General features: G+C 37.8%; 1 protein-coding gene across 43 annotated transcripts in view; it reads left to right on the plus strand.

Moving 5' to 3' along the window:
• DLG2 (discs large MAGUK scaffold protein 2) overlaps positions 1-26020 on the plus strand; it is a 988777-nt gene that overhangs the window by 658015 nt on the left and 304742 nt on the right. For all 43 annotated transcript variants that reach the window (XM_030286703.4, XM_032751275.3, XM_032751277.3 and 40 more), the window contains one exon: positions 7218-7342. In XM_030286703.4, coding sequence (XP_030142563.1) covers positions 7218-7342 — 125 coding nt within the window. The remainder of the gene's footprint in view (positions 1-7217; positions 7343-26020) is intronic.

Raw genomic sequence — 26020 nt, forward strand, 5'->3', positions numbered from 1 at the left:
AATCACCTATTTGCTTCAGTGGGATGAAGCATTAATGTGTTAAGCTGTTGTTTGCAGTGTGGCTGTGTGCTGTTGAACTGGGCATTGCTGAATGACAGGTAACACCCCCACTAGATATGTGACGTTAATCTAAGCATGGCTGAGTGAAAAGTAGGGGAAAAAAAACTGTATAGGTTCGCTGTCAGGTGAATAGAGAGCTGTATTTTTTAGTTAAGAAGTACTTTGTGGAGAAAAATCTTACTGAACAAAGTCTGCAGAAATACTCAGATCTTTACAGCAATCTCACATGATCATCCACTTCTGGCTTGGTATATCTAGAGGTATTTCCTCCTTATAAGTATCTTAGGTGCCAAGTAGGGGAACCTTATCTGCTTTAATACAGGGAAAAAGAGAAAATCTTTCACAGACTGTTTCAGAGCCGCAGCAAATCCTGGTCCATAACTAATCCTCCTATGCCAATTATAGAGTTATCAATCTTTTGTCTCATTTGTAGACTATGTTGCTTGATTCACTCTGCTTGCCTGCAGCTTCTTGTAATTTTTTCTCCTGTCCCTTTCCAAACATTCTAATTCCACACAGTTTTCTAAGTTTTTCATTCTCGGCTTTCACTTTCTCATGCTGTCAAGTACTTCTTGGAGAAACCTGGTCCTGTAGACAAGAGTGAATGTGGATTTTTGGAAGGAATTGCAGGGGTTTGTTGGTTTATTTTTTTTGTTCTGGTTGTTATTCTGTCTCATGGGAGAAGGTGTTGTCTTTTTAATCTGAAACAAAAGTATCCTGAGACAAGAACCCAAAGCCAAAGATGGTAACAACCTTAGCCAAGATTCAGATATTGGTGTTTTATAAAACAGCCTTTGTTTTTAAAAAGTACTCTGTGGTTAAATTTGGACATAATAAAAATTTGCTGAGTGGTTCAGGCTAACTCTTTTGAATATCTGCAGAAAACAAGTATTGGTTCCATATTTTACTTTTTAAAAGAAGGTATGACTTCACTTAAGCAGAAATGTGAAAGTTAAAAATTAGTACAAAAATATTAAAAACTTCTAAAATGTATAAAAGCAAGTTTCAAATGAAAGTGTCTCACAGTATGTTTCATATTGCAAGGGGGTGTTTTTCCACCACTGGAAATAAACTCAACAGTAGTTTATGAATTAACATTTCTTGCAGCAACATTTACTTAAAGAAATGTGCTACATTATAAGACTTGAAAAGCAAAACCAAATAAATATATATATTCTATAATAAAAGAGCATAATTTCTAAATCAACACTATATCAGGAAAGTATGCCTTACAGAATGAGAATGCACCCTGACTATAGTAGCCAAAGCTGAAAAATTTAGTATTTCCATGCATGTATGTGAAATTAAGAAATTCTAACAAGTGCCAAGCCTACACTGCCTTCGCAGCATGTAGCTTATCATTGTATTTAAGTATTTTGAAAGTTTGCATAAACAAGATAAAACCAGTGATTAAACATTGCTTGGCTCAGGAAAGGTTGGGATTTTCTGACCTACAGATCATGAGTGCTCTTGAAAAGCTGAAGGATAATTCCCATTGTAAAATGCAACACATAACCTTTTAAGGGGCACCAGTAACAAATTTGATAGGGTCTTTAACATGTGTAACAATGGAAGACAATAAAAAATATGGCATGCCTTTAGGAATCTAGGAATGAGTGAGCTATCATTCTGTGAGCATTCTCTTGACTTAACTTGCTCTGACCAAACCTGCAAGTTTAGGCAGCAACTCATACTTTAAAGTAATCTGTAAAAGAAAAGTATTCCAGAAATTTGGCTCTAAACACCAGAGTAGAGGTAGGAAGTTTACAGTAAAAAAAATCCCTTAAACCACTGGGGGAAAAAAACCCCAAAATTAAACACCAAAATTAAACGATCATTTAAGTAATAGAGTTTTTGGGATTATGTGTTATCACCTGAAATGACTTTATAGAAACCATTTTGGGAAATACAATTATTCCCTCAGTCTTAGACTTTTCACTGACTGATGAACTCTGAAATTCTGATGGCTTCCTGATATGCTGCAGTGTATCCAAGGTTGCAGCAATAGTTAAGTGAATTCTGTAAAGCTCAACTATTTTTTTTTCTTACTTGGATGCTAGAGGTTTTCAAAATCATGTCACTTCATAAGATTATGAGAAATTATTTTAGGTGTACTGAAGTAATTAACTCACTCAAAAAGCATCTATGTGAGTTCTGCTGTCACCTTATTGAATAGAATTTAAAAGAAATTAAAATGGAGAACAATTTCTGTGTGATTGTAGTAAGTCTGTTTAATATTGTAAAAGACAAATTACTTGTGTTGTAAAATACAATCCCTTTTTCAGGGATATAGTCAGTCTGCTCTTAATATGCATTTCTGATATTCTTTCTCCTTCTGGACTTAGGTTTTTCCATGATTTTGTTAAAGACTGAATGACTTTACATCATTCTTAGTCAAGGCAAATGCAGCCATTGAGCAGGAAAAAAAAGAGATCATGAGACACAAAAAGGACAAAATAATTTGTAGAATTGTAGTGAAGGCTATCCTATTATCCATAGTGAACTGCATTATCATGGGAAAATAACTTCAGTAGCTCTTGGTGTCAGCAAAACTCTGTCCATACAGAAGAATGTGGAGCACTTCTGTCAACTGCTGACAAAATAAAAAGGCTGCAACCCTATGGAGTTACAGCCTGATATATGGCTGCTCACAGAGGTGTGTAATGGGAGAACACAAGATGGAAGGCTAAGCAAGAAGAAGGATAGGTCTCAAGGCCTTCTGGCTACCCAAAACCAGTACCTACTGGGGGTTCTTATTTATTTTTATGATCCTTATTTGCAAGTATAACAGTCTTGAGGGAAGAGATTCAAACTGGCCACAACTTGCAAGTTTTATTTTCTTTCCCTGGCATGTGAATGATCTGTCATCTTATTCTGTCCCCAAGTGTTGTGTTTCAGAGCTGGGAGAGGGTATAATACCATCATCTGCAGTCATGCTGTGTGGCTGTCAGAGGTTGTCTGCTACCCCAGGGCCAGAAGAAATACAGCCAGGCCTCTTCTCTGCCCAGGCTGAGCTATAAAGAATTCAGATGGTCCTTGTGGTATGCAAAGCCCTATTTGAGAAAGTCATAAAGGAGGCAGGCAGGTGTAATAAACCTCAAGACGAAGTGCTGACCTTCCCTTCACAGGAGAGCAGGAAGTGGCCTCAGGGGCTGGGCAGCGAGAAATTGTTTTGATGTGATAGTTTGACCTAATTTTCTGTGTTTGAAAAGTAAAGCTGAGCCAAGAGACAAATTTGAGCTTGGTGGTAAATCCCTGAGAAGCATGAGATATCCAGCATGAATAGGAGGAAGCTTGGGCAATATTTTGTTTAAACCAAACTGGGCATGTTGTGCTGTGCTAAGCCTTTTGTCAGTCTGTGTGCATGATTGGAGCCTTGTAACAAAAGGTGAGGTTGGTAGTAAGGAACAAAACTAACAATTAAAAAGTACATTCATCCATCTATTGCTGGGCAATTTTATGCAAATCTTCCTCGTATAGTCAGTAACTAATTATATGAGGTTTTTATAGTAGTAGAAATTGACAGCTTGGACAAAGAGATGTAAAGATTTAGATCAAGAGATAACTTAGATGATAAGAATTGAATACAAAATAATTTGGATATGAACTCTTATATAGAATAATAGAATTATATATATATGTGTGTGTGTGCATATATATATATTTGCACATGCTAATAATGATGTTTGAGCAATACCAGTAAAAGTTGATGGTATTGAGGCTCGTTCAAACTTGAACATTTGAAGTGTTGGGATTTTTGCATAGATTTCTTCTCCTGAAGGATCCTGAATTAAAACAGGCAAGCTTATTAAGGCCTAAATATGAATCTCAATTAAGAAGTATCAGTGGAGTATTCCAAAAGAAGAAGACTTTTTCTCCTCTGTATCAGCTGCTATTAGTCCTCATTAAGTATTTATCTGCATTGTCACCAGGCCTCTGAGCTAATTTTTAACTTGCTTTGCAAGCATCCAAGAGATATAAGGCTTGGAGTAGAAAGAGTACAGTGAATTAACTTGACAGATATTTATGGGGAACCACTCCCAAACATGAATCAGCATGAGAGAAAGCATGAATGTTGCATCTTGGAAAATGCTGTGGCTAATGATGGTTCAGTTGTTGTTTTGGGCTGTGGGATGGCATTTTCATTGGTTCCTGTGAAATGGGAGGGAGACGGGTACTCCAAGAAAAGCTGTGAAGATAATTAACACATACTTTTTTTTTCTGGAATGGGGACAAAGGAGGTGAAGAAACGAAAGGGTGGGGAACCAAGTCTTTTGGAAATGTTCAGGAAGTATTGCAGTAGTAAACAGTACTTACTGGAACTTGGAATTATAGTTTGACAAGGGCAATGAGATTTTAATACAGAAGGAATATGCTGGTGAACCTCTATACTAAATGCAGAGCAGAGCATGGAGAGCAGCACAAGGAGACATCTGCACATCAGTATTGCTGCTCGTAACTGAAATGCAGTAGCTTTTAACCAGAATGTTCCTTGTGCATTATTTTTCAAACCAAGACTATCAAAAAGCCATGAGTGATTGTAGCTATGCTTTTAGCCCTGTTGGCTTTGATCTGAGGTGCAAAGAATATTTTTCCATGTAGGCAAGGCAGATCCTTCATAAACCTTAGTGGGGAAAAAGAAGTGTAATTGCTTTTAACTTCAGCAGCGAGTTTCTGGTGCAGTAAAGCCTTGCAGGGATGTACCTATTTTTCAAGGCAGCTCGTGCCTGACAGCTTGTAGATCCTGTTGATCAAGTCAAGGACTGCAGCCAGAATAATTGCTTGAAATTTTCTGGATACAGAAGTGCCAGTGAGGAGTGCTACCCTGTGCTTTTAAAAGGTTGCTCCTAAGGGGCAGAATCAGAACAGTCTTGCAGTATAACAGATGCACATTTATGGATAAATGTCAGGGATAGCACTAATTCTCCTGAGAAGTGTGCAGCAGTATTACCACATCACTGCTTACAGCCAGCATTTCTGTAGCATTTTTGAGCTCTAAAATGTTCACGGAAAAAAATATGGTAGGAGGAAAAGATTGCAGAATTTCTTTGTAAAATATCAAATGCATTTTATGTGATGAACTGTAACAACTAAGCACACCCTACATAACAGTCAAGCTTTGATACTTTTTTAAAGCTCCTCAGATACATTTTTTTTTACTTATGGTGTAACTGTTTGTGTCTTGTGCTAATATTTATGCCCAGATTTGTCCTTGTTACCCTCCTCTTTGCCATTTCCTATCAAAACTAGGTTTTAGGGATTTGAAAGCCTATCTCTTTTCAGAAACACAGATTACTGCATATTTTTAAAGTCTCTTTGAAGTTAATAACAAACACAAAAATTTTATTTTTAGATATTTGTTGGGATTTTTTGGATTGCAAATCAAGTATTACTCAAAATTGTTTGAAATTTGAGCTTGGTTTTCCTAATGTTTAGGGATTTTGTTTCAGGCTTCCTGAAGTATGTATAAGTACATACTTTTTTTCTTTCTTTCATCTTTGACGACTTAATTAATAATATGACATATAGAAAGGATTTCAGGAGAACACTCCTAAAGTATTTAGAGGGTGCAAGTTACTGTAAAATGTGCTGTATAATTAGGTATGTCTTAAAATATTGGGAGAACAACCTGAATCTGAGATGATCCTAATGATGAAAGGGAGATTAAATCAAAGATTTATGATGCTAGCCTGGAGGTGTTTGCTAACTACAGAAAATATATACAGAGTGTTTCAGTACTATAATGATTTCCATGTTATAGCTGGCTGAGAAGCATTCAATATGTGCAGTCCTAAATCCATTTCTTTGGATTATAAATTAGTTCAAAATTATATGCTGATAGCAGAGCTGCACATTGTGTGTTTGTCTCCTGAGAACTGCATCTCTTGTGAATGCAGAATACTGATAACAGCATTCAGAATCTGACATGCTTCAGGCAGGCAACCTGTAGGCTTTCACACACAAAATGCATCACACTGAATGAGTTGAAGTACAGTTGAAAAATGCAGAAGTGACATTTGATTTAAATTATTTAGAAAAAAAAAGTATAGAGATGCCATTTTTATTAATAACTTTTCTCACTAAAACAGAACTAGATATGTGACCATTAGCAGCAGTAAAAGAAACATACTCCCAATCTGAAAAGATAATGAAAGAAAAGTATTTTAGTGCCCCAAATATACCTCATTTGCAGTACATACTCTGCAATATGTATGTAGTTATATCACTGTGATAAGTCTGAATACTTAACTGAAAATACTTTTGGGTGAGAGGCCCTTAAAGAAGCACGCATTGCATTGAAGTTTATGACACTCCCTATGCATCATGGGTTCTTAAAACTGCATCTACCTTTCTACAAATAAGAAAGTATCACTTGGGAAAAAAGTTAATTCATACAGGAAAAAACCAAAACATATACTTAAGGTTGACTTATATAGAAAAGCATGACCAATATGTACTCCTGAAAAAGAATTAGAATGGTGGTTTTGAAGTGTGTATGAAAAAGAGTGACTTAATTTGCAAGAGTATATTTGTGTGTACATATCTATTTATCTTTCATTATATTCTCACAAATAGTAGAAACAATAAGTGAGGTTATTGAGTAGAGTCCTATAATGTCTTTCAAACATTTTGTCCTAGCAGATCAGTAGGATGAAAGAAGTATTCTTGTTTTGTGGGGGTTTTTTTTTGGTTTTTTTTTGAAGCACATCAGTCTTCAACAGAAACTAGTATAGTAAAATACTTCAGAGTTAGATGTTTTTCACTGTTTCTGTTTATAAATGACAGTCCTTTTGAAAGTCTTTTTTTCAAAGCTCTGAAATGTTTTTAGCCTCTAGCTGTCATTGACTTGGATGAATTAATATTGGAGTTCAGATGCTAATTTATGTGACTGCTTTTGAAAACAAATTTAGGTCAAATCCTGTTTCTGTAGGAGTATCCATTAACTCTGTCATTAGCTCCAGGAAATCTTTCTGTTCAGAGCCTCTGTTCTTTAACTGACAATTAATTTTTTCAGACTGAGTCACCTGCCTTCAAGTATGGAGTTGCCAAATAGTGTGCTTTCTTTAAGAAGGAAGGTTCCTTCTTCATGCAGTGCAAATGAATTCTATAGAAATCTAGCATCTGAGTGATGGATTTACTTTGTATTATTTTTCCAGGGAAATTCTGGCCTGGGGTTCAGTATTGCTGGAGGAACAGATAACCCACACATTGGGGATGATCCTGGCATATTCATTACTAAGATTATACCAGGAGGAGCTGCAGCAGAGGATGGAAGACTCAGGTAAAAACAAACTTATTACGTGTGTTTGGAAACAAAATGTGTAATTATTATAATTGTTCTCTTGGAGCAACATGCCAACTGGATCTTTCATGGGGTTAAGGGAAGCAAATGACATGACTGCAGTCATCTTTCCGCTAAGATAGCTGATTGAAGAAGCTTAGAGCAAATGAATAAAAGTAGTTAAATCCTGTATAACAGAGGACATTTGATGGTGTCACCTCCTTTTTAGTACCAGATATTTACTTTAGTGCAAAAGGTAAGATGGAGGCAGCAGCAGGAAACCTGAATATCAGCATGCAAGTTTTCTCTGCCTGGTCTTTGTGTGTTCATTGCTCAAGAACTATACGTTGGTCTTATACATTAGGCTATCAGACTTCCCAAACTACAAAGCTATTGCTAAGTAATCATAACTATTTGTAGATGCTTCCTGTTATTTGGCTGCAGCAGTGAGATATGTTTACTGCTGTTTCCAAACATTATTTTGTTCCATGAGGATGTGATGGCTGTGCTGCATGTTCTGAGTCATCTCCAGAGTGGTCTGCTGTTTTAGATTCTGAAACAAACATACAGATCATTTGATGAGGTTCTCAAATACATGGCAGCATCTCACTTAAAAATGAGGAACCACAGAAGTGCTTGTACTTGTCTTTCCTTATGGACTGAATGCAGAAAGGCTTCCATCTATCACAGAGGCTGCCACCTTACTGTTGGTTTTTCAGCCTGCTAATGCTCAAAAAAAAGCCAATTTAACTGGAAAAACTTGGGATAAAATTTTGATGCTTTCATGGTCTCAGCACTGAAATCAGCTCTGAGAGCCTTTGCCAAAAACAGATGGTCTAAAATTCATAAAATGTACCAGATGGTAGCAACATTTTTCCTGAAGCCTTTTCCTTTAATTCAAATCTAAAAGTAAGGGGAATTGGCCAGTTTAAAGAGCAAGTTTGGGATATTTCTTATGCTACAGTAATAATTTGATTTTGGAAATAATTTTTTTTTTTTTTACTGTGATAGTGATGAGGAGTCATGGTGGTTGGCAGTGCCTAAAGAATTTAGTTTTAACTAAGATTGCTGGTAAAAGGAATGGGACTGATGAGCTAATATCATGTAACTTTATGACTAAAATGCAGCTATCTATCCCTAAGCTAGTCTCAAGAAAAACCTAAGCATTTCTAGGTTGTGATTCATCTCATCCTAAAGTTAATGCCTAAAATAGAACAGAAGAATAAAAGAGCCTATATTTTCATTGGTGACTCAGATGAAAAGGAGTTTCTTTGCCTAGTCCAGCTGTATTGATCTGTGCTGTAAATGTCTGCATTGGGCCAGATGAGCTTTGTGGAAAACAGAGCATGAAGAAACAGCAGTGTTTGGAAATCATGCTATAGAATTAGACATGATGAAAAACATAAAGGGGTCTTAAACCTGAAACTGCCTTTCTACTAAAAAGAAAATTCCTTGCAAAAAACTATAGTATCTTTTTAGTAAAATTTTTAATTTAATGTGAAGACTTTTTTAGTTTAAGCTATTACGAAGACAGAAGCAATTACAGTATTCTGCTATCTTTGTAAAAAATCAATTATTTCATAACTCATCCCTGTATTAAATAACTACTGTAGATTTAACTCATGATTATGTCTGCATTGTAAACATCTTGGAAAGACCTACTAAACCCACAAAAAGTAGCATACTAAGGCAATTCATTAATCGTTTTTAAGATTAGATGTGTCAAACTTTGTGTTTTGTAATAAAAGTTTAGCAGTACAAGTATAATTACCATATTACTAAGATTTATATAATCTTTTAAGCATATATTTGGTATGGTCATTCTTCCTACTCTCAGATATTAGAAAGATTCCTCCTTTCCTTGTTTTATCTGGCAAATTGGTTTCACTTTGCTGCTAAGTCACAATTCTGTCACTTTTTAGAAATACCTAAAAATGTAGTTATTAGTGGTTGTTACTGATATGCCACTGAAGGGCCATATCCTGGGACAGTCTTCACTGACTGACACTATAATTAATTCTTCATAGCAGAGAGCTTATCATCTGAGGCCACTCTATAGGAGCAAAAGCTTAACAACATGCAGTAACAACTACTAAGGGTAGTGATAACATAGGTTTCTTAGCAAAAGCCCAATTTTTAATTACCTGAGAATGGGGGATTGGCGTTTATGGACTGAAAAAAGATATATTTTTTGTCTGCTTTTCTTTCACACTCTGCCTGCAGATACTCTACATTATATAGCAGTGTGGGCTGTCTGAACTGGCTTCTCTATCTGCTGTCTGGTTATAAAATCCTATAAAATCACTTCCACTGCATTTTACATGACATCCCTTTGATCAAACTTAGCTGAGTGAAGTTCTTCAAATAGCAAGACTATGAAGGCAACTTGTAAGAAATTGACTACATGCTCCAGACCCTTGGGAATATTTTGCATGAATGCATGGGTTGACAGGGGAGGAGTAGGTCAACTGAAATTTCACCTAAGTCAAATAAAAGCCCATGCAGCCTACTGCACCTGGTAAGGCATAAGTCTCCAGTGGTAGATGTAAAGTTATAATTACATAAATATCAGGTATAAACACTTGATGGGAGAGAGTGAAGATAAAGAAGCCAGACTTTTATCGGTAGTGTCCAGTGACAGGGCAAGAAGCAATGGACAGCACGCGTATGAAATTTCATCTTATCATCAGGAAACTCTTTTTAATGGTAAGGGTTACTGGACACAGGAAACTCCGAGAAGTTGTGGGATGTCCATCCTTAGAGATATTTAAAATCTTAGTAAACATGTTCCTGTTTACTAAGGAAAGCAAGTAAAGTTGTGAAGCAAGTAAACTTGGTTCAGCAGAGAGGGTTTGACAATGGGCTCTCAAGAGGAGCTTTCCAATTTACATGACACTGTGATTCTTTAATTTGGCCTGAGCCATCAGTGTGCTCTGGCAGCACTGAAGACCATCATCGAGGTGAGCAGAGATGCACAAAAAAGGATTGGAAGCAGCAGTCACATGTAGCAAAAAGGAAAATTCCAGTTGTGTCTGAGGACAAAAATTACCTCTTTAATGTAACTGGTGATTCCATGAGATTATGGAATCTCTCTTTTCCAAGAGATTCAAAATTCATCTGGATGAAGTCCTAAACTATATGATTTAACTTTCACACTGGTCCTGCCTTGGGGAGGAGATTGTGCTAAATGATCTCCAAAGGTCCCTTCCAGCCTGAATTGTTCTCTGAATCTGCAGATTACTCTTGTGAATAAAACCCAAGTGTCAGACTGAAACAAAGGTGATTAAATTGCTGGATTTTCCTTTAGTGGAGAACAGTGCTTTTATTGACAGTGCATAGTGCAGGTTTGTATCACTTCATGACCCGTATCTCTTCTTAAAAAAACACAGTAATTATCGACCACTTTAGACTTCACTCACCTTAATAAGAAAATTCCCTTTTTTGAGAGACTCTCTGAACTTTCAAAAATCAGAGATGCACAGAGCCACAGGACATCTCAAGTTGGAAGGGACCCATAAGGATAATGCAGTCCAACTTCCTGCTTATTTCAGGAGTACTACTAAAACTAAACCATGTAACTGAGAGCATTGTCCAGATGCTCCTTGAGCTCTGTCAGATGTGGTGCCACAGACATTTCGCTAGGAAGCCTCTTCCGGGGACGGACCACGCTCTGAGTGGAGAATCTTTTCCTCATGTCTAGTCTGAATTTTCCCAGAGCAGCTTCATTTCTTTTCCTTGTGTCCTACTGTTGGTCACCAGAGAGGGATGATCAGCACCCCTCCAGTGGGCTCCTCAAGGAAGTACTGATGGATATGTTTATGTGCTACTCTCCCTGAAATGCCCTGACATGTACAACTAGTGTAAGAACCATCACACTGCACAAATCAGATTTTAGAAGACATTTAGGTCAGTACACTAGCTCCTCATCTTGCAAAATAAAGCTGTGGGTATAGTATAAGTTCATACATAGTAAATAATATAAAATATATCATTTGATATAATTTTAAGAACAATTTTTGATTTAATTATTTAGCTAAATGGTATTATAATAACCTTGGAACTAAATGGAGATTATTTTTTCTCTGAATGCTTCATGCCATGTTTCTCTGAAGATTTGAGTTTCAAGTCAGGAATAGACAGAGAATATAAACCCACTGAGTTGAAGAAGAATTTCTCTCAGTAGTTTGATCTTCTGAGACTTTTGATGCATAAAAACTTCTGCTTCTCTCTCATTAATGTTGGTTGTCCATGGGCAAACATCTACTTTTCAATAAAGAAGCTCTGAATTTGGACATCTTTTCTTCTCTGGAAGAAAGAGAATTCCAGTACTTATGGTTCAGTGCCTTTTTTTGTTATTTACATTTGTGACAGAAAAAGAAACAGTGTTTGTTTCACACTTTGCCTACATAAAGCAAAGAACTTCAATATAATATTCAGTAGTTACTTCTTTTGTCTTATTGATCATAAGTGAATCTCTGGCTTTTAAAAGGCAACGCATAAAACCATTCATCATTCTGTGAGAACAAGAGTGATCAGCTTATAGAACTAGAAGCAGAGTTTAGTGGCAGAACTTTATTGGGGGAAGAAAACAACTAAAAGAATGATGCAAAGCTTTAAATTATGATCAAGTTTAAAAGAGCACAGACTCACAAAATATTAATACATTTTTTGCAATCATAAATCAAAACTATTTTGAGTCAAGAATCATTCATGCTGATTATAATTTCTCACAGTCTAAATTTGATTTTATGGTAGAGATACCTTTCTCAAAAAGCTTTCTCGCTCTACAGGAATGAGAGGGTCATGTGAGTTCCTTATGTATTGCTATCAAAAATTTTCCCTCTTGAAAAGACGAGTTTGAAAATGAGAGCTTTAAAAGGTCTTAGGAGCTAAAAAAAGTAAATAAAACAATCTTATATAGAACAAGAATTCAAATCTTAAGTTTTACCAATCGCTTAGTCACAGGAATCTTACTGAACCTGTGATACTAAAATCAGTTATTGCATATGTGATGGAATATGGATTAGTTAATTCACAGGACTGCAAGATAGATTTGAACACTCCTGAGCTTGACTTTCAAGGGTTAATGTTGTACCAGAAGTTTTTTTTGTATTTGAGCCTCAAATACAGCCTCTAAGCTGTACTCAAGAGGAAAGAGGGACAATACGAGGGTTAAGTCCAAGGGAAGAAATTGGTTGTGCCTGGGAGGATGCACATTGCCCTGGTTAGATGCCCAGACCTGAGGTTGTTTGATTCATTCTTTCTTTTAGGAAACAGATTTCCAGTCTCTTTCCATTTGTGAACCTATCAGTTGTTTTTTCTTAGCATGGACATCTGTAAGGAGAATTTCAACAGGTTGAGAAAATCAGATCCATTGAGAGTTACTGTTGTCAGACTAATCAGAAACAGCACTGGTACCCCCAGCTAGCTGAATATCATAAGTTAAAATGTTCTAAGGCTATGCACTGATACTTCCTTCCTTAGTTATTGTATCTTCCCTTTTCTTTAATTACTGATTGCTAGGAGGGTTTGTGTTGTAAAGATGCAGCATTTTTTAGGCATGCTGTGTTGCTCTACCATCACCCTGTCCGTTTTCCCCATTGGATTTCTCTCCTATCCTCAGCTCTCAAAGTGATTGGTCTGAAGAAAGGAATGTTATACACATGCTAATGGCAGGAGACAAGAAGCAAAATAACTTTCCTTCAGTAATCCAGTAATTCAGGGAGAAAACTTGGAATAGATTCCTTCTCTCATGTTTCTGTGCCTTAAAGGCTTCTGTTAAATGCCTACCAGCAAAGGCTCTAAACAAATTAGATTGTTCTCTCCAGTTGTCAACTAACCCGCTGTGAAGTGTCAAAGATTATAAATTTAGCTAGCTATATGTAGCAAGAGAGGAACTCTGAAGGCCCTTTCTCATGGATATTTGTGGAGGGGAAAAAAAATAAATAGAAGATTGTGTTCTGATCAAAATTTTAAAATAAGCCTGTATTTCACGAAAGTGAACCAGAGAGGAAAAAATGGTGATTTCATGCTGTTACTTCAAAGCTTGAAAACTGGAACTGAGAAACACTGCTGTTGTGTGCAGTTTACCTGAGAAACTCAAAGGAAAGAAGAAAGGGAGGAGAGGAAGCAGAAGTGAGTTCCTTCCTGAGAGCTGGTTAGATAAAAGGCACCCATGGGCTGTGCTTTGCCTCTGAGAAAGTCTGAAGCCCAGATCTTTCCAGAAGCAGGCATACAGTTGTTGCCCATTGGTGTCCATTTGTAGCTCTGGATTGCTTGCTAAAAACTGAATTGAGAATGATGCTATGAGGCCTTTTCAAATTAATGTGAAGAGCTCTTCCCAGTAGAGATCATGTTCTTTACAAGCATGTCATGTGCCTCTAATACAGTTTGGGAAGGGCTTTATTCCACCATCCTTATATATTAAAACAGAAGTGTGTTTGTTTTGTGATTAGCTAAGTCCCTGTTAACTTCTGATCTTGTACTAAGCCTCTCGGTACCAGGTCTATGCGCGTTGCAAAGGCACACGGCTTGTTCAGGATGTTGTTATAATTACGGTGCTGCCACAAAACACTGATTCATATCTGCACTGTTTACAGGCCTCTGACAATGCTATTAGTTCAGTACATAATTTAGCAGTAAGTTAATAAAGAAGCATTCGCCCTATTAGGCAAAACATGCTTGCTTTGCAGACAGTCATAAATTAGATCATGAATTATTGACTGTTCACTCTGTCCTGGTTTGTGTTAGGAAATTTGATCTTATTAACTCTGTTTGTCTGTGTAGCTGTGTATCTTTTTTGAGTTATCATGGAATTGAAAAAAAAAATTACCACAGGCGATCTACATGAAAAAGGCAGGTCACAAAATCCAAATCTGATTTTCATATATTATTTTCAAAGCTGAACATGAAAATGTAAACCATGGTTAACATTTTAAGTTAAAAACTTATATGTCTTATCATCAATGGAATATTGGTCCATGTAATTTTGTTCTGTGTTGTCTGCTCCACTTCATTTTTTGTTGGCTATCTTCTTTCTTTTTTCCTATGTGAATTTTGCATTCTTTGTTCAGTATTGCAGATCCCCAGTCTGTCTCTGAATTGGTTTTTACTGTATTATTTATTGTTATTTATATTATGCTTTTCCTATTTTGAAAATAAGGTGGTAGGCTGTAAAAAATCTTTTATGAGATTCAGGAAAGTAAAACTATGTTTTAACAGCTGAATTGTCAGGCAAAGAGAATATAAGTTAATGAATAATAAAACGTACCTCTCTGTATTGTGGTATTTGAAACTGATTAATTTCAGGAACTTCTTTATAGACATCAGTGATGGACATTTTTATAGAAGCTTTCTTTTGTAACACAAAGCATCAGTACCTTTCCCCATACATTTCTGAGCTGTTTTCCACTGATTGAATTTCCCTGCTTGTGTCTAACACTTAATCAAATTAGCATGGTACAAGAACTCTAGCTTATGTAATGCCCAATGCACTAGAAGTTCCATGCAGTGGTACTGAACTAGTTAACAGGTCTCTCTCCAAAGAGTTCCTTTATTACCCATCCTGCCTGAATTACAGTCACGCCAGAGTGCTGCAGTAGCAGAACAGCACCATGCAGCCAAATCTAAGTGATTATTTCATCAACATGTTTGCACTGATACTGCAGTTCCGAGTTTAAATACCTCAGTGACAGTTTATCTGGAAGAAGCTTTCTGTGGTTGCATACCTTAGAAATCATCAGCTTTCTGTGGACTCCAGTATTAGTCAAGGAAAAAGTATTTCACATCTCTTCCTGTGTTCAACAGGTTTAACACTCTGGGGTGCTATTGAATTTTTCATTTATTTCAATTTTCATGAAACCTGAAAATTATATTTTAGATTAAAAAATAAACTGACTTGACTGACCATTAAAAAAATTAAGTTCCTTTTATGCAGCAAAGATCTTGTTTTAAGATCTTATTCTAAGGAAAAACTGGGTCATTATTTTGTTTCTGAGAGCCAAAACCACTAGTACATGGTGAGACAGTTCATACTCTGTCAAAGCGCCTGTCTGTGGTTTGCATAAATAATTTGGACTTCTTAGCCAAGCCATATTTTCTGGCAGTACATCATCATTGTTACATTCCTTACTCCACTTTTATTGCAGCTGTTAGAGCAGGGGTTCCCCAGAATATGGGAGGTTCAGTGTCAAAACTTTCAAGATGTAGGAAAACTTTGTTTCGATGTTTTGCTCATGTCATGCCATCCTGTGTGTTACTCCGAATCATAGCAACACAAAGAACAAGCTTAGTGTTTTCTCTGTGGGGTACCCATTTGCACTCTACTTTGAGTTGCAGCTGTGTTGTATGCAATCTAATGGTACTGATGCTCCAAAGCTGATGGAGGTTCTTACTGAACTTGAACAACGTGTTTTCTCCTCCTCCATTTGTTTTAAGGCTGCACCTATGTTGGGAATAACTATTCCAATCACACCTAAGCAGGAGGGAGGGTTTTCTGCTTGTCGGTGCAAGCACAGTGCTGCTTCTTTTTGTGCTCAACTTGCTGGGCCTGATCTTTGGTAACACTTTTCTTCTTTTGTGCTCAAGTTTCCCCATTTGTAAAATGGATACAGTGATCATTATCTTTGCCTCACGGGGGTTGTTGTGAAGTTAAAACGAGTTTATATTTGCAAAGCCCTTTGAGAGCCCCAGATGAAAAGTACTTGTAAAAATCCTGAATTTGAGATTGCCTCCTGGGTTATCTGTTGTAACTGGTTTTCCTGCACAAACCTGAACGCGCTGCAGACTCTGCTGGTGTCAGCTGGGAGGATTTTAACTTGGATTGAGGAACAGCTGAGCAGTTCAGTGCCTTCAGCAGGCAAAGCACACCTTGGTCCCAAGTCAGTGCCTTGGCTGTCCGCTGGCTGGACACGCCACAGCCTGGCCCAGAGTGCTGCGATTCCCGGGCTCTGGGTCCCGCAGCCCCCGTGGCACTGGGGACAACCGGACTGGAGAGCTCCAAGGGTAAGTCAGGGCTGCAAAGCCGGAGCTGTCCCTGCCCTCTACCACACCTACAGCGCCTGGCCCGCGGCACTTTCCAGTACCTGCCAAGCAGCCCTGCAGCTGGGAGGAGTTTGGCTGCTTCCTGATGCCCTCATTCATCCTAGGCTTTACAGAGATTTGTTTTCTTTCCCTTTCCTTTATCCCAATCTTCCTCTCAAAACGCCCCACAGCTACCTACACCTCCTTCTGCTCATCCTTCACCTCTCTGGTGTTGTACTCTGGCCTCAGCTATTGACGGGCAGATATGACTCCTTGTCCTGTGAGCAGCAATTTTCCTTCTGGCCACCATTAGAGGCTGCCAGAGCCGCCTGGATCGAGCCGAGCCAGCAGCAGGGCTGGATGTACTGGGATTTCCAGCACTCAGTTGCTTGTAGGAGTAATTGCCAAAGGAAAGCATCGTTCATGGCAGTGGCAGGAGACGAGACGCAGAGAGACTGAGGATAACTTGGGAGTTAGAGAACGGACTGAGGAATGGAAAAATGTGGTAAGAGCAAAGGACATCAAAACTGAGGATTGAGGTGGATGAGAAATATAGAGGGTGAAGAAATGCAGGGTGGGAGAATATTTTGGGAGAGGGGAATAGAAAAAGTAAACATTAGTTCCTATAGAACTTGCGAGAGATTAATAAAGAAAATTTGGTACAAGTTTGAGCCCATTTAAGAGAATGCTTATGGAGCCCCTACCAGTCCCAGCATCCTGAGCACCCTTTGCATGCCTTCTCTCCTTCCTGCCCTGTCCTGCCTGTGCTTCCCTGTCTGCTTTCTCAGCCATCCCCTTGCTGCCATGAACTCGCCATGGAACACAGACATTTAAACGCAGCTGTGGGCTGGCTGGAGCTGCTGGCTGGGCAGTGTCTGCAGGCATTACCTGGTGGAGCTGCTGGCCTCAGTCTCCTTGTGCCTGTGTCTATGCTGCACTGCTTCAAGTATTTTGCTTTTAGTAAAGTTGTGCTTCATTTCCAGTAAGCTGAGGTGGCAATCGGGTCTGCAAAGTGCATAATTTTCTTCTATGTTTGGACAATTGTTTTGATTTGTCTTCTATACTTGTGTGTCTGGTTCATTTCCAACCCAGCAACTTTACCTTGACGTATGTTTGTGTATTGGAGTCCCAAACTCTGAAGAGGATGCTAATTATGCAGAGGACATTTTAAAATTAATAATGTGGGAAATGTAAGATCATAAACTCTGTACAAAATTACTGCAGGTGTGGCTTACCTAGCAAGAGAGTTAATTTGTCTTGAGTTATTCTGGCCAAGCAATAACTGAGGCTTGATAGCACAGAAAATAATTCAATCATAAATTATTTAGACCATCTGTACCTCCAAAATCATTATACAATGACAGGATATCATTCTGCTTTCAGGATGTTTGTGATAAAGGAAAATAAAAAAAGAGGTGAAAGAAGATGTCCTCCTGCTGTAGACGTACTTAAACTTGACTTTTATTCTAGAAGTTTTTGCTTGAGTCTGTGTGCAAATTGAATGGGTGTCAGCTGCTCCTCCCCTCCAGCCTATATAACTACACCCTGTGAGATGAGCTACCATTATTTAATAACTACTCCCCATGCTCAAAGTGTGCATTAGGAGATGCAGCATTTATGGGAGGCATCAGACTGAGTGGGCTTTTGCTTCTCTCCTTGCGCTGCATGGGAATTTTATGTGAAATATTTTTAACATCTCCGGTTTTTATCAGACACTGAAAGAATGGCACTTCATTTTAGTGGTGTTGTTGGCTCGACCATCAAGTAGATATATGAGAAATTTTATCTGCATGGATTATATTTTTTTTTTTTTCCAATGGCAAGGATTTAGAGAATTACATTTGGAGCTGATTTAGAACTTACTGACATTTTTAGCACCTGAATATCATTGACCATCTTGCATTCTGTCTTTATGAGTATATTTGAAATAATACCAAATCAATATTGTACCAAATTTCAAAATTAATATTGATTTTGAAATCAATAGTGTGACAGTATTATTACAATGATTTTCATAAGAAATATTTTTATTTGAAGCTGAAGTTTCTTATATTATATAAATGCTCATAGCATGGTATTAGTTTTTACATTTTGGTAAGAAATTCATTCCTACAGCTAAAAACTGCCTTGCGTCTCCTTACTAAGTTGTTGTGGTTTTTTTAAATCAATAATTTGAAATACAAATACTCAGCGCATTTGGCAGCAGTACATTTTTAAAAGTTTTCAGTGCATGTGTCAACATATTTAAATTATACTGTTTCTTTATTTGGCATGTAGTATTTTAAATAACCTAATTTTGAAGTCTTTGTTGCCCTTGTGATCATCTCTCAATGCAGTGCTGGGCTGCATCACTGTATAAATTTTGCTATCTTCAAATTCCAGGTCTAAGAAGACTTATGAGTATTATACTGAAGCTGAGCAAACATTTTTTGGTACAACATTAGGTCCAAATTGCTTTCAAGTGCCAAAGGGAAAGAGGAAATCAGGGCTGCCTTCATTCACAAAAGGAGTGGCAAAAATCATCTTCCAGGGGAACCTGCATTCACTGTCTTCTCTCTGGAGAATATGAGGTTCCAGCTTCCAGAGGAGTAATCAGATCACCAAACTGAAGGGGCTGTGAAATCAATGTTTCCTCTCAAGGTTCTTTCACTTCCTTAAAGACAAGTAAAGGTTGGGCCAGAGCAACCTTGTAGTGAGTGTGGTGTTTTGAAAGCAAGGTAGATGCTGTGAACCAGAGTCCCCTCTATGGATGCCCTGAAAACTGCTCAGCAGCAATCTTACATGGACCTGCATACATTGTTAGAGTTCATCACATAGAATCATTGAATGGTTTGGGTTGGAAGGTCCCTCTAGTTCCAACCCCCCTGCCGTGGACAGGGACACCCTCACTAGACTGGGTTGCTCAAAGCTCCATCCAGCCTGGCCTTGAACACTTCCAGGGATGGGGCATCTACAGCTTCTCTGGGCAACCTGTGCCTCACTATCCTCACAGTAAAGGGTGTTTCCAAGGGCTCTTCTCAATATCTAATCTCAATCTACCCTCTTTCAGTTTAAATACCCTAATACCCTCTGGGCTGCCACTATGTGCTCTTCTAAACTCCTGTAACGTATGTAAAGATTTCATCAAGTCAAAACAGCAGGTAGAATTTCTGCTATCTTGCTAAGGAGGATGCTCCCCAGTTGAGGAGCTGATTTACAATTCAGAAATGGGATACTAAGACTGCAATCTAAAGACATCATTGCATTATACAAAATGCAACCATTTCAGTGATGGAAATATGCAATGAAAGTGTTTTCCTGAGATGATATTGCAGACATCAGATTGTTTTGATTTTTTTTCTCTGACTGTCTTTTTGTTTATTCAATTTTGTTTTCATTCAGAGCTTATTAGATTTAATTTTTTTTTTTTTTTTTTTTTTTTTTTTGCTTAACTGGAAAAGTTGTTCACCATAAACCAATGCCATTTTTGTCAAGAAAAAAGGATGATAAAAAAAAATTGACCTTAACTTCCCATTTTATTTCAGAGTTCAGTTGTAAACCTGTAGGTGTTACAGCCAAGAGGCATTCAGTTATATAGAAAGATGAGTGGTGGTGTTTCCATCTCTGAAATTAAATCAGTGTTACTGGTGTTCAGCTATATGCCTTTGGCTTGAGGAGCTGGTCTAGCAAGGCCTTTTAGGTTGAAAAATCAGGTGACATATGTAGGAGATTATGATGACCAGAGAACCTATGTTTGCTCTCCTTACAAAAAGATTTGGGGACGTTAAATGAAACTAATAAACAATAGAAATAACCACAAGGAGAATTTTTAACTGGTAGTAAAGCTATGAGATTCATTGATAAAAAACACTGGGGATATTGAGTTTTCATGAGTTTTGAAAAAGGTTAAATTAATGTAAAAGAAATTATCCAGGGATATTAATTGGAAAAAAGAAAAAAAGTATTTTTGGCTCACAAAGTCCACCTGCTGAAAATGTATTCTGGGTAAAAAATTGTGTAATATTTTTCCTTTACCATCTGCTAAAAGCCACAGTTGGAAAGAATCCCCAAACTAGATGGATCCCTGGACTGGTTTATCACTTCATGTAACATTCATCTTTTAGAGGAGCAGCTTATTCCGAGCTTCCCTACAGTGGGATCGTTCTGGCCATAGGAGCAGCACTGTCTCCATTAGGCCAAGGGCTGGATCTCTGTGTGAGCCACTGGGTGTTTGGCAGGGATGTGGTCAGAAGGTTCAGCAGGGCAGCTCCAGTCCAGGTCTCCTTGCTGGCTGTTTTGCCTTGCTGCCTCGGTGTGCCTGCAGCATTCCCACTACCAGGGGCCAAGGTTTTCATCTGCTGGACAGGGTTTTGTACTAAAGGTTTGTCACCGCTTTCTTCTGTTCCTGTTGGGAGCCACTAATGATCCCCTCTTGAAATCAATCACTGCATGTCAGGATGTGCAGGAGCTCAAGGTAGGTAGTGCTAAATGAGCTCAGCATTGCAGAGCTGCATTAATATTGCCATTTATTTGTAGTAATTGGCTGTTGACATATGGAAGATACTGATCTGGCTGGATTTCTACTCTAAATCTACTCTGTCAGTGTCTGTGCTGGCTTGGATGGCTCTGTATGGGATTTCACTGTGCCAGTTTTGATGTAATATGTTGCGTCTTTGAGGTCAGATTCCAGATATTATTTTCAGCCAAGAGGTGTGTGTGTATTTATATATATACATACACACACATATATGTGTGTGTGTATATATGTATATATATATATACACAGAATATATATATATATGTGTAAATATATATATATACACCAAATATATATATATACACATATATATATATATACATATATATATATACATATATACATATATACCAAAAAAAAGACACCCTTTGAGAAAGGCATTCCAAAGAAAGGCATTCCAAAGACATTCCACCTAAAAGGACAAAAGGATCTCTTTGGAGTGGCAGAAAGGGTTAAGTCAAAAAGCACCCCAACTTAGTCCAGGAAGTTCTCAGAAGCAGCATAGAGTGCAGAAAGAATCCAAAGTCCTTTAAACAATAAATAAACTGCTTTTTAGCCAATTTTGTGTCTGGAGAGCTGAGTTTAAGGCCTTTAAGAAAAAAAGAGAGATTTTAAAAAAGGAAATGCTGATGCATCCTCTATTGCAACTGTGTGAATAGGAACATATTCAAGCTTCTAAATATATTTTCTTCTAAGAGTCTAAAGGCTACAGGGACTTTTCCATTCCTAATTATATAGTGCAGTATGCTGTCTGTTTCTGACTTACAACTTCAAAAATAGAACTTAGAGTCATAAAAGAAATACAAGGAGAGGGATAAAGAGACGCCGTATATGATAAGGAAGTTCTCTGCTAATATTTTTACTGATGTTGTAGCCAGGCACTTGGGTTTTAAATTCAGTGACTGTTGGAAACCCTTTAATACACTGGCATTTCATTAAGTGGCTGTTTAAAAAAAAAAACATCTGTGGGTAACTAAAGTAGTAGCGAAGGACAAGCAATGTAAATGTGTTTTGACAGTTCTGTGGCTGTGCTGGTTGTGTCTCAGGTCTCAGCAAGGTCGCGTCTCTAACAGGGTATGGAAGCACAGTATTCAGTATAATACTCATAAGTCTTCTTAGACCTGGAATTTGAAGATAGCAAAATTTATACAGTGATGCATATTCTGAAATTTAGAAGTATTTCCTAAAATCTGAGTTATTTCCTGACAGTTTGAACTTTGGTCTCTGTTCTGGATGTGAAATAAAGCTCAAAGTCCTATGACAGAACACCTGCAGATCATGGTGGTAGGACCTATAGCCTCCCTGGATGGGATCTGAAATTCTTGACTGCATTATAGCAGGCACTTTTACCTCCAAGACCATCACTAGACTCTTGCTATACAAAGGAGGAATTTCATTTGTACTTTTTTATTTCTCATGCAAACTCTGGGAGGGCAAGAAGTAGGTCTTAGTGCTAGCCTGTCCCTGGATATGGGAATGGGAAAAATTACTGGGACTGCCCTGATCTAGAGGGAGTGAGGTGACTTTTGCTGATGCTCTTCCATGTCTTTCACCTTCTGCCATTTAGGCAGGAATCCACTAAGAGATCACTTTCACCTGGAAGGGTAAATGGCTATTTTCTACACTCAAAATACTGAAAAAATTCAAAGGAGTGAACTGTGGGGATAACCTACATAATTTGAGGTCCCACTCCAAAACCTTATGGGGTTTGGAGGCTGTGGGATGAATGCAGGTGGTGTGCTACAGGACAGACTGGGTTTCCATTATATTGTAGTAAAATCTGCACACATACGTAAATGAGAAACATTTTATAAGAGGTGTTTTTTTAAATTTTAAGTCTCTGGGATGATAATCATTCCAGTTGCTGATATGACTTGTGAGGCTGCAGAAGCACTGCACCAGGCTTGAGTAAACACTCCCTGCTTTTCAGCAAGGCTTGTTTGCTCAGCCGTCCACCAACCTTTAGGCTCCCTGGGCCAGCACACTGAAACTGGCTCACCAGTGCAAGGGGAGAAAGCATCTGCCTGGGTGAATTTACTTAGGGAAGTGCTCTGCAAGAGCAGTTGCTGTCTTTGCACACAGAGCTGCCTTTGTGCTTGGTTGAGGTGGTTGCCTTTCAACTCTCGCTTCTGAAGACTTGTTGCAAGGGCGAATGCAGCCAGGAACAGGCAGGAGACTTCTTTGTTTGGTTATCCAATGTTTATGCTGAGTATGCCTGGGGGCTGCAGTGAGGGATAGTTCCTGTTTGAGATGCGCCAAGAAGGTGTAGACTCTCCTCTGGAAAACTCATTTAGACTGTAAGGAGGAGACAAAGGAAGCGGGAGGCAGGTGAGGTTTTAATCCTACATTTGTAGACTGTGAAAGAAGAACCTGGTGGAGGTTGCATGCAAAGAGTTGGGATGGCATCAGGCCAGCATCATTGGGGAAAAGCTTATATGTTATTGAATTTATTTAAGTGCAATAGATTAATGCCATTGATTCAGAGGCTTGAATGATTATGGGTTTTTTTCTCAGAAATGAAACACTGTGGGTTTAGTCCTTATTTATTTTCCTCAGAACTAAAGATAATTCTGTTCTTGTTAGAAGCACAGGCTAGATTCAATACTTCATATACTGCCTTCATGTTAAATACAGTTGGATTTACCATTTTATTGCATCAGTATTTCCACATATTTTTAAATCAAAATCAGTCCTAGGATTTCAAATTATTGTTAAGTTTGGTTCTAATTCTTCTGTGTCATTATTAAGTTACAAAGCCCTCCCCCCCATCATAAGTTTTATCAAGTAGTATTTTCAGTAGCCACCATAAGATATTTGGAATTTCATTTTAAATCACCTAAGTGTCAAATTTCAAGTTAGGATTTGCTGTTACCTTCAGACATTTTTCATAAGCACTAGTTCCCCTCCAGCTTCCAGAGACAGACAGGAATTTTCTTCCACTGATAAATTTTATCACTGTATTTTTGAAATAGACATAGAAGTAGTTTTGCACTACTTTAGAAAGTCAGGAAGGGGTCTGAGAGTATACATGAATTTGCTACAGCAATTGGATCATGTCTCTAAGAATCATTATACATAAGGAAACTATGCCCTACGGTGCATGCATGTCATTGGCTTTTAGTGTTAGCTCTGTATTCTGTGATTTTAAAGACACATCTGAAGACTTCTGTAGTAAATGTGATAGCCTTTATTCTGAATTCTTAGTGGAAAATTAAAAAAAAAAATTATTCTGCTTCAAAGGAAGCTATATGACCCACTATTAATATGTACATTTTTTTACCCCATTTAGTGTAAATTTTAGTTACTATGGAATAGGAAGGGTGTGTATAGAATTAAAAAAAAAAAAAAAAAGCAAAGTAGGGGAGAGTCATCCTTCTCTAGCTAATGGACTAGGATAGTCTCTTAAGGTCAGATAATCTCATTATATTTGTTGACCTCTTGAAGAAAAGATAATAATTGTTTCAGCTTGCAGCCTAGAATCTTGTGTTCTTGCTTAAGATGTTGTGCTCTTGTGAGTTCTGGAAGAAATAAAATATCAACAGTTTTGTAGGGAAACAGGCAAAAAAGGTTAGAGAATGGAGCAAAGGATAAAGAGAAAGTTTAGTGTTTCTTTGTCTTACCTCTGTAGCCTATCTGATATCTCCATACCGATATATGGAGGTGTATATCTACTTGATATTATCCATAGTTTTGCATTCATTCTCCCATTATAAATATTTTACTTTGATTTCTGTGCTCTGACTAAAGAATAAAGAAATTCCATCTCAATTTGAGTTTTTCTGAGGAGGCAGCTAAAAAAAATTCAGTTAGCTTTGGTTAGAAACAATCTATGAATGCTGGCCATTCTGCAATGGAAAGCGTGGTAACTCTACTTTTGAAAAGCAGTGTTGTTCCATTAATACGACTTAGCTGGAGGTGTCTGGATGACAGCTAATACCTGTGGATTACTACAGGATTTCTTATCATGATGTTGATCCATGGAGTACAGCTTATTCCTTAGTTCTTCAGTCTATACTTAGTTCCAGTTAGCTTTGTAGTGGAGCTGCAAGTGGACTAATGTGTGTTGGCAGGACCATTTGGTCTTTTGGGGCTCTTAGCTGCCACACCATGCTGCTTTGGGTTTCCCTCCAGGGCACCATATTGCACAGAACAAGGGAACAGAATGATCATTACCAGTTGTCACCTACTATATGTCCAGTAAGTGCCTAAGGATTGTACTCGTCTTCTTTACTTACAAGTTGACTGAAGCATTTGGCTTTTCAAGGATGTCTGCTGTTTCTTGAAAACAGTAAAAATCAAACTCAGATGAATATAATGAAGTTAAAAATAGGGTTTTTTCTTTAATACAAGCCCTTATCTGCTTTGAAGATGGCAACAACAATTGGTAATCCTCTGAGACCCTGACCTTCCCCCTTAACAAAGTATCTATGATATTTCTTCTATCAGTTGTAACTGTTTTGCGTGATCGTTGTATATGTTCTATATTTAACTATCCAAGGTGCTTCATATTGAATTTATACTAAAAGAGTTTTGTAGGATATGTTCATTATGTTAAAGAACTTACATGAGGCAGTGTGCTAGATGAAGAGCTGCCTAACTCATTTTAATTTGTTACCTGTTTGGGGGATTCTACAGACCTTAATCAAATTAGGTGTATGCATAATATTTAAAGCAGGCTTCCACTACTTGGAGATATTGATGGATGAGAAGCTCAGCATGACCAGGCAATGTGCACTGACAGCCCAAAAAGCCAAGATGTATGAGGTCTCTCCCAATCCATACCTTTCCCTGATTATATGACAATAAAACTCTTGTATGTATTGGTGAAACTACTAGGATTTCTTCTGTTGGAACTTGTGTTATCTTGTGTTATGAGGCAGATCTTCCCTGGGCCACAGGTTGGTCACCATCTGAAACTAACTTACAGGTATAGGGCATATCCAGCAATAAATGAGAAAAGAAATCACAAAAATAAAATTTTGCCATAGACTTGCCAGGTGAACATCAAGCTAGGAAAATGCATTGGAGAGCTGCTTGCAAAGGCAGAATAATTTTTTCCCTAAGGAGTAAGACCATGTACTTAAGAGTCTGAGAGATTTCTTAAACTGGGTTTACTGACGTTTTTGCTATTATCCTTTTAG

This window comes from Taeniopygia guttata, chromosome 1 (assembly GCF_048771995.1).
Source record: "Taeniopygia guttata chromosome 1, bTaeGut7.mat, whole genome shotgun sequence".
In the NCBI taxonomy this organism is placed as follows: Eukaryota; Metazoa; Chordata; class Aves; order Passeriformes; family Estrildidae; genus Taeniopygia; species Taeniopygia guttata.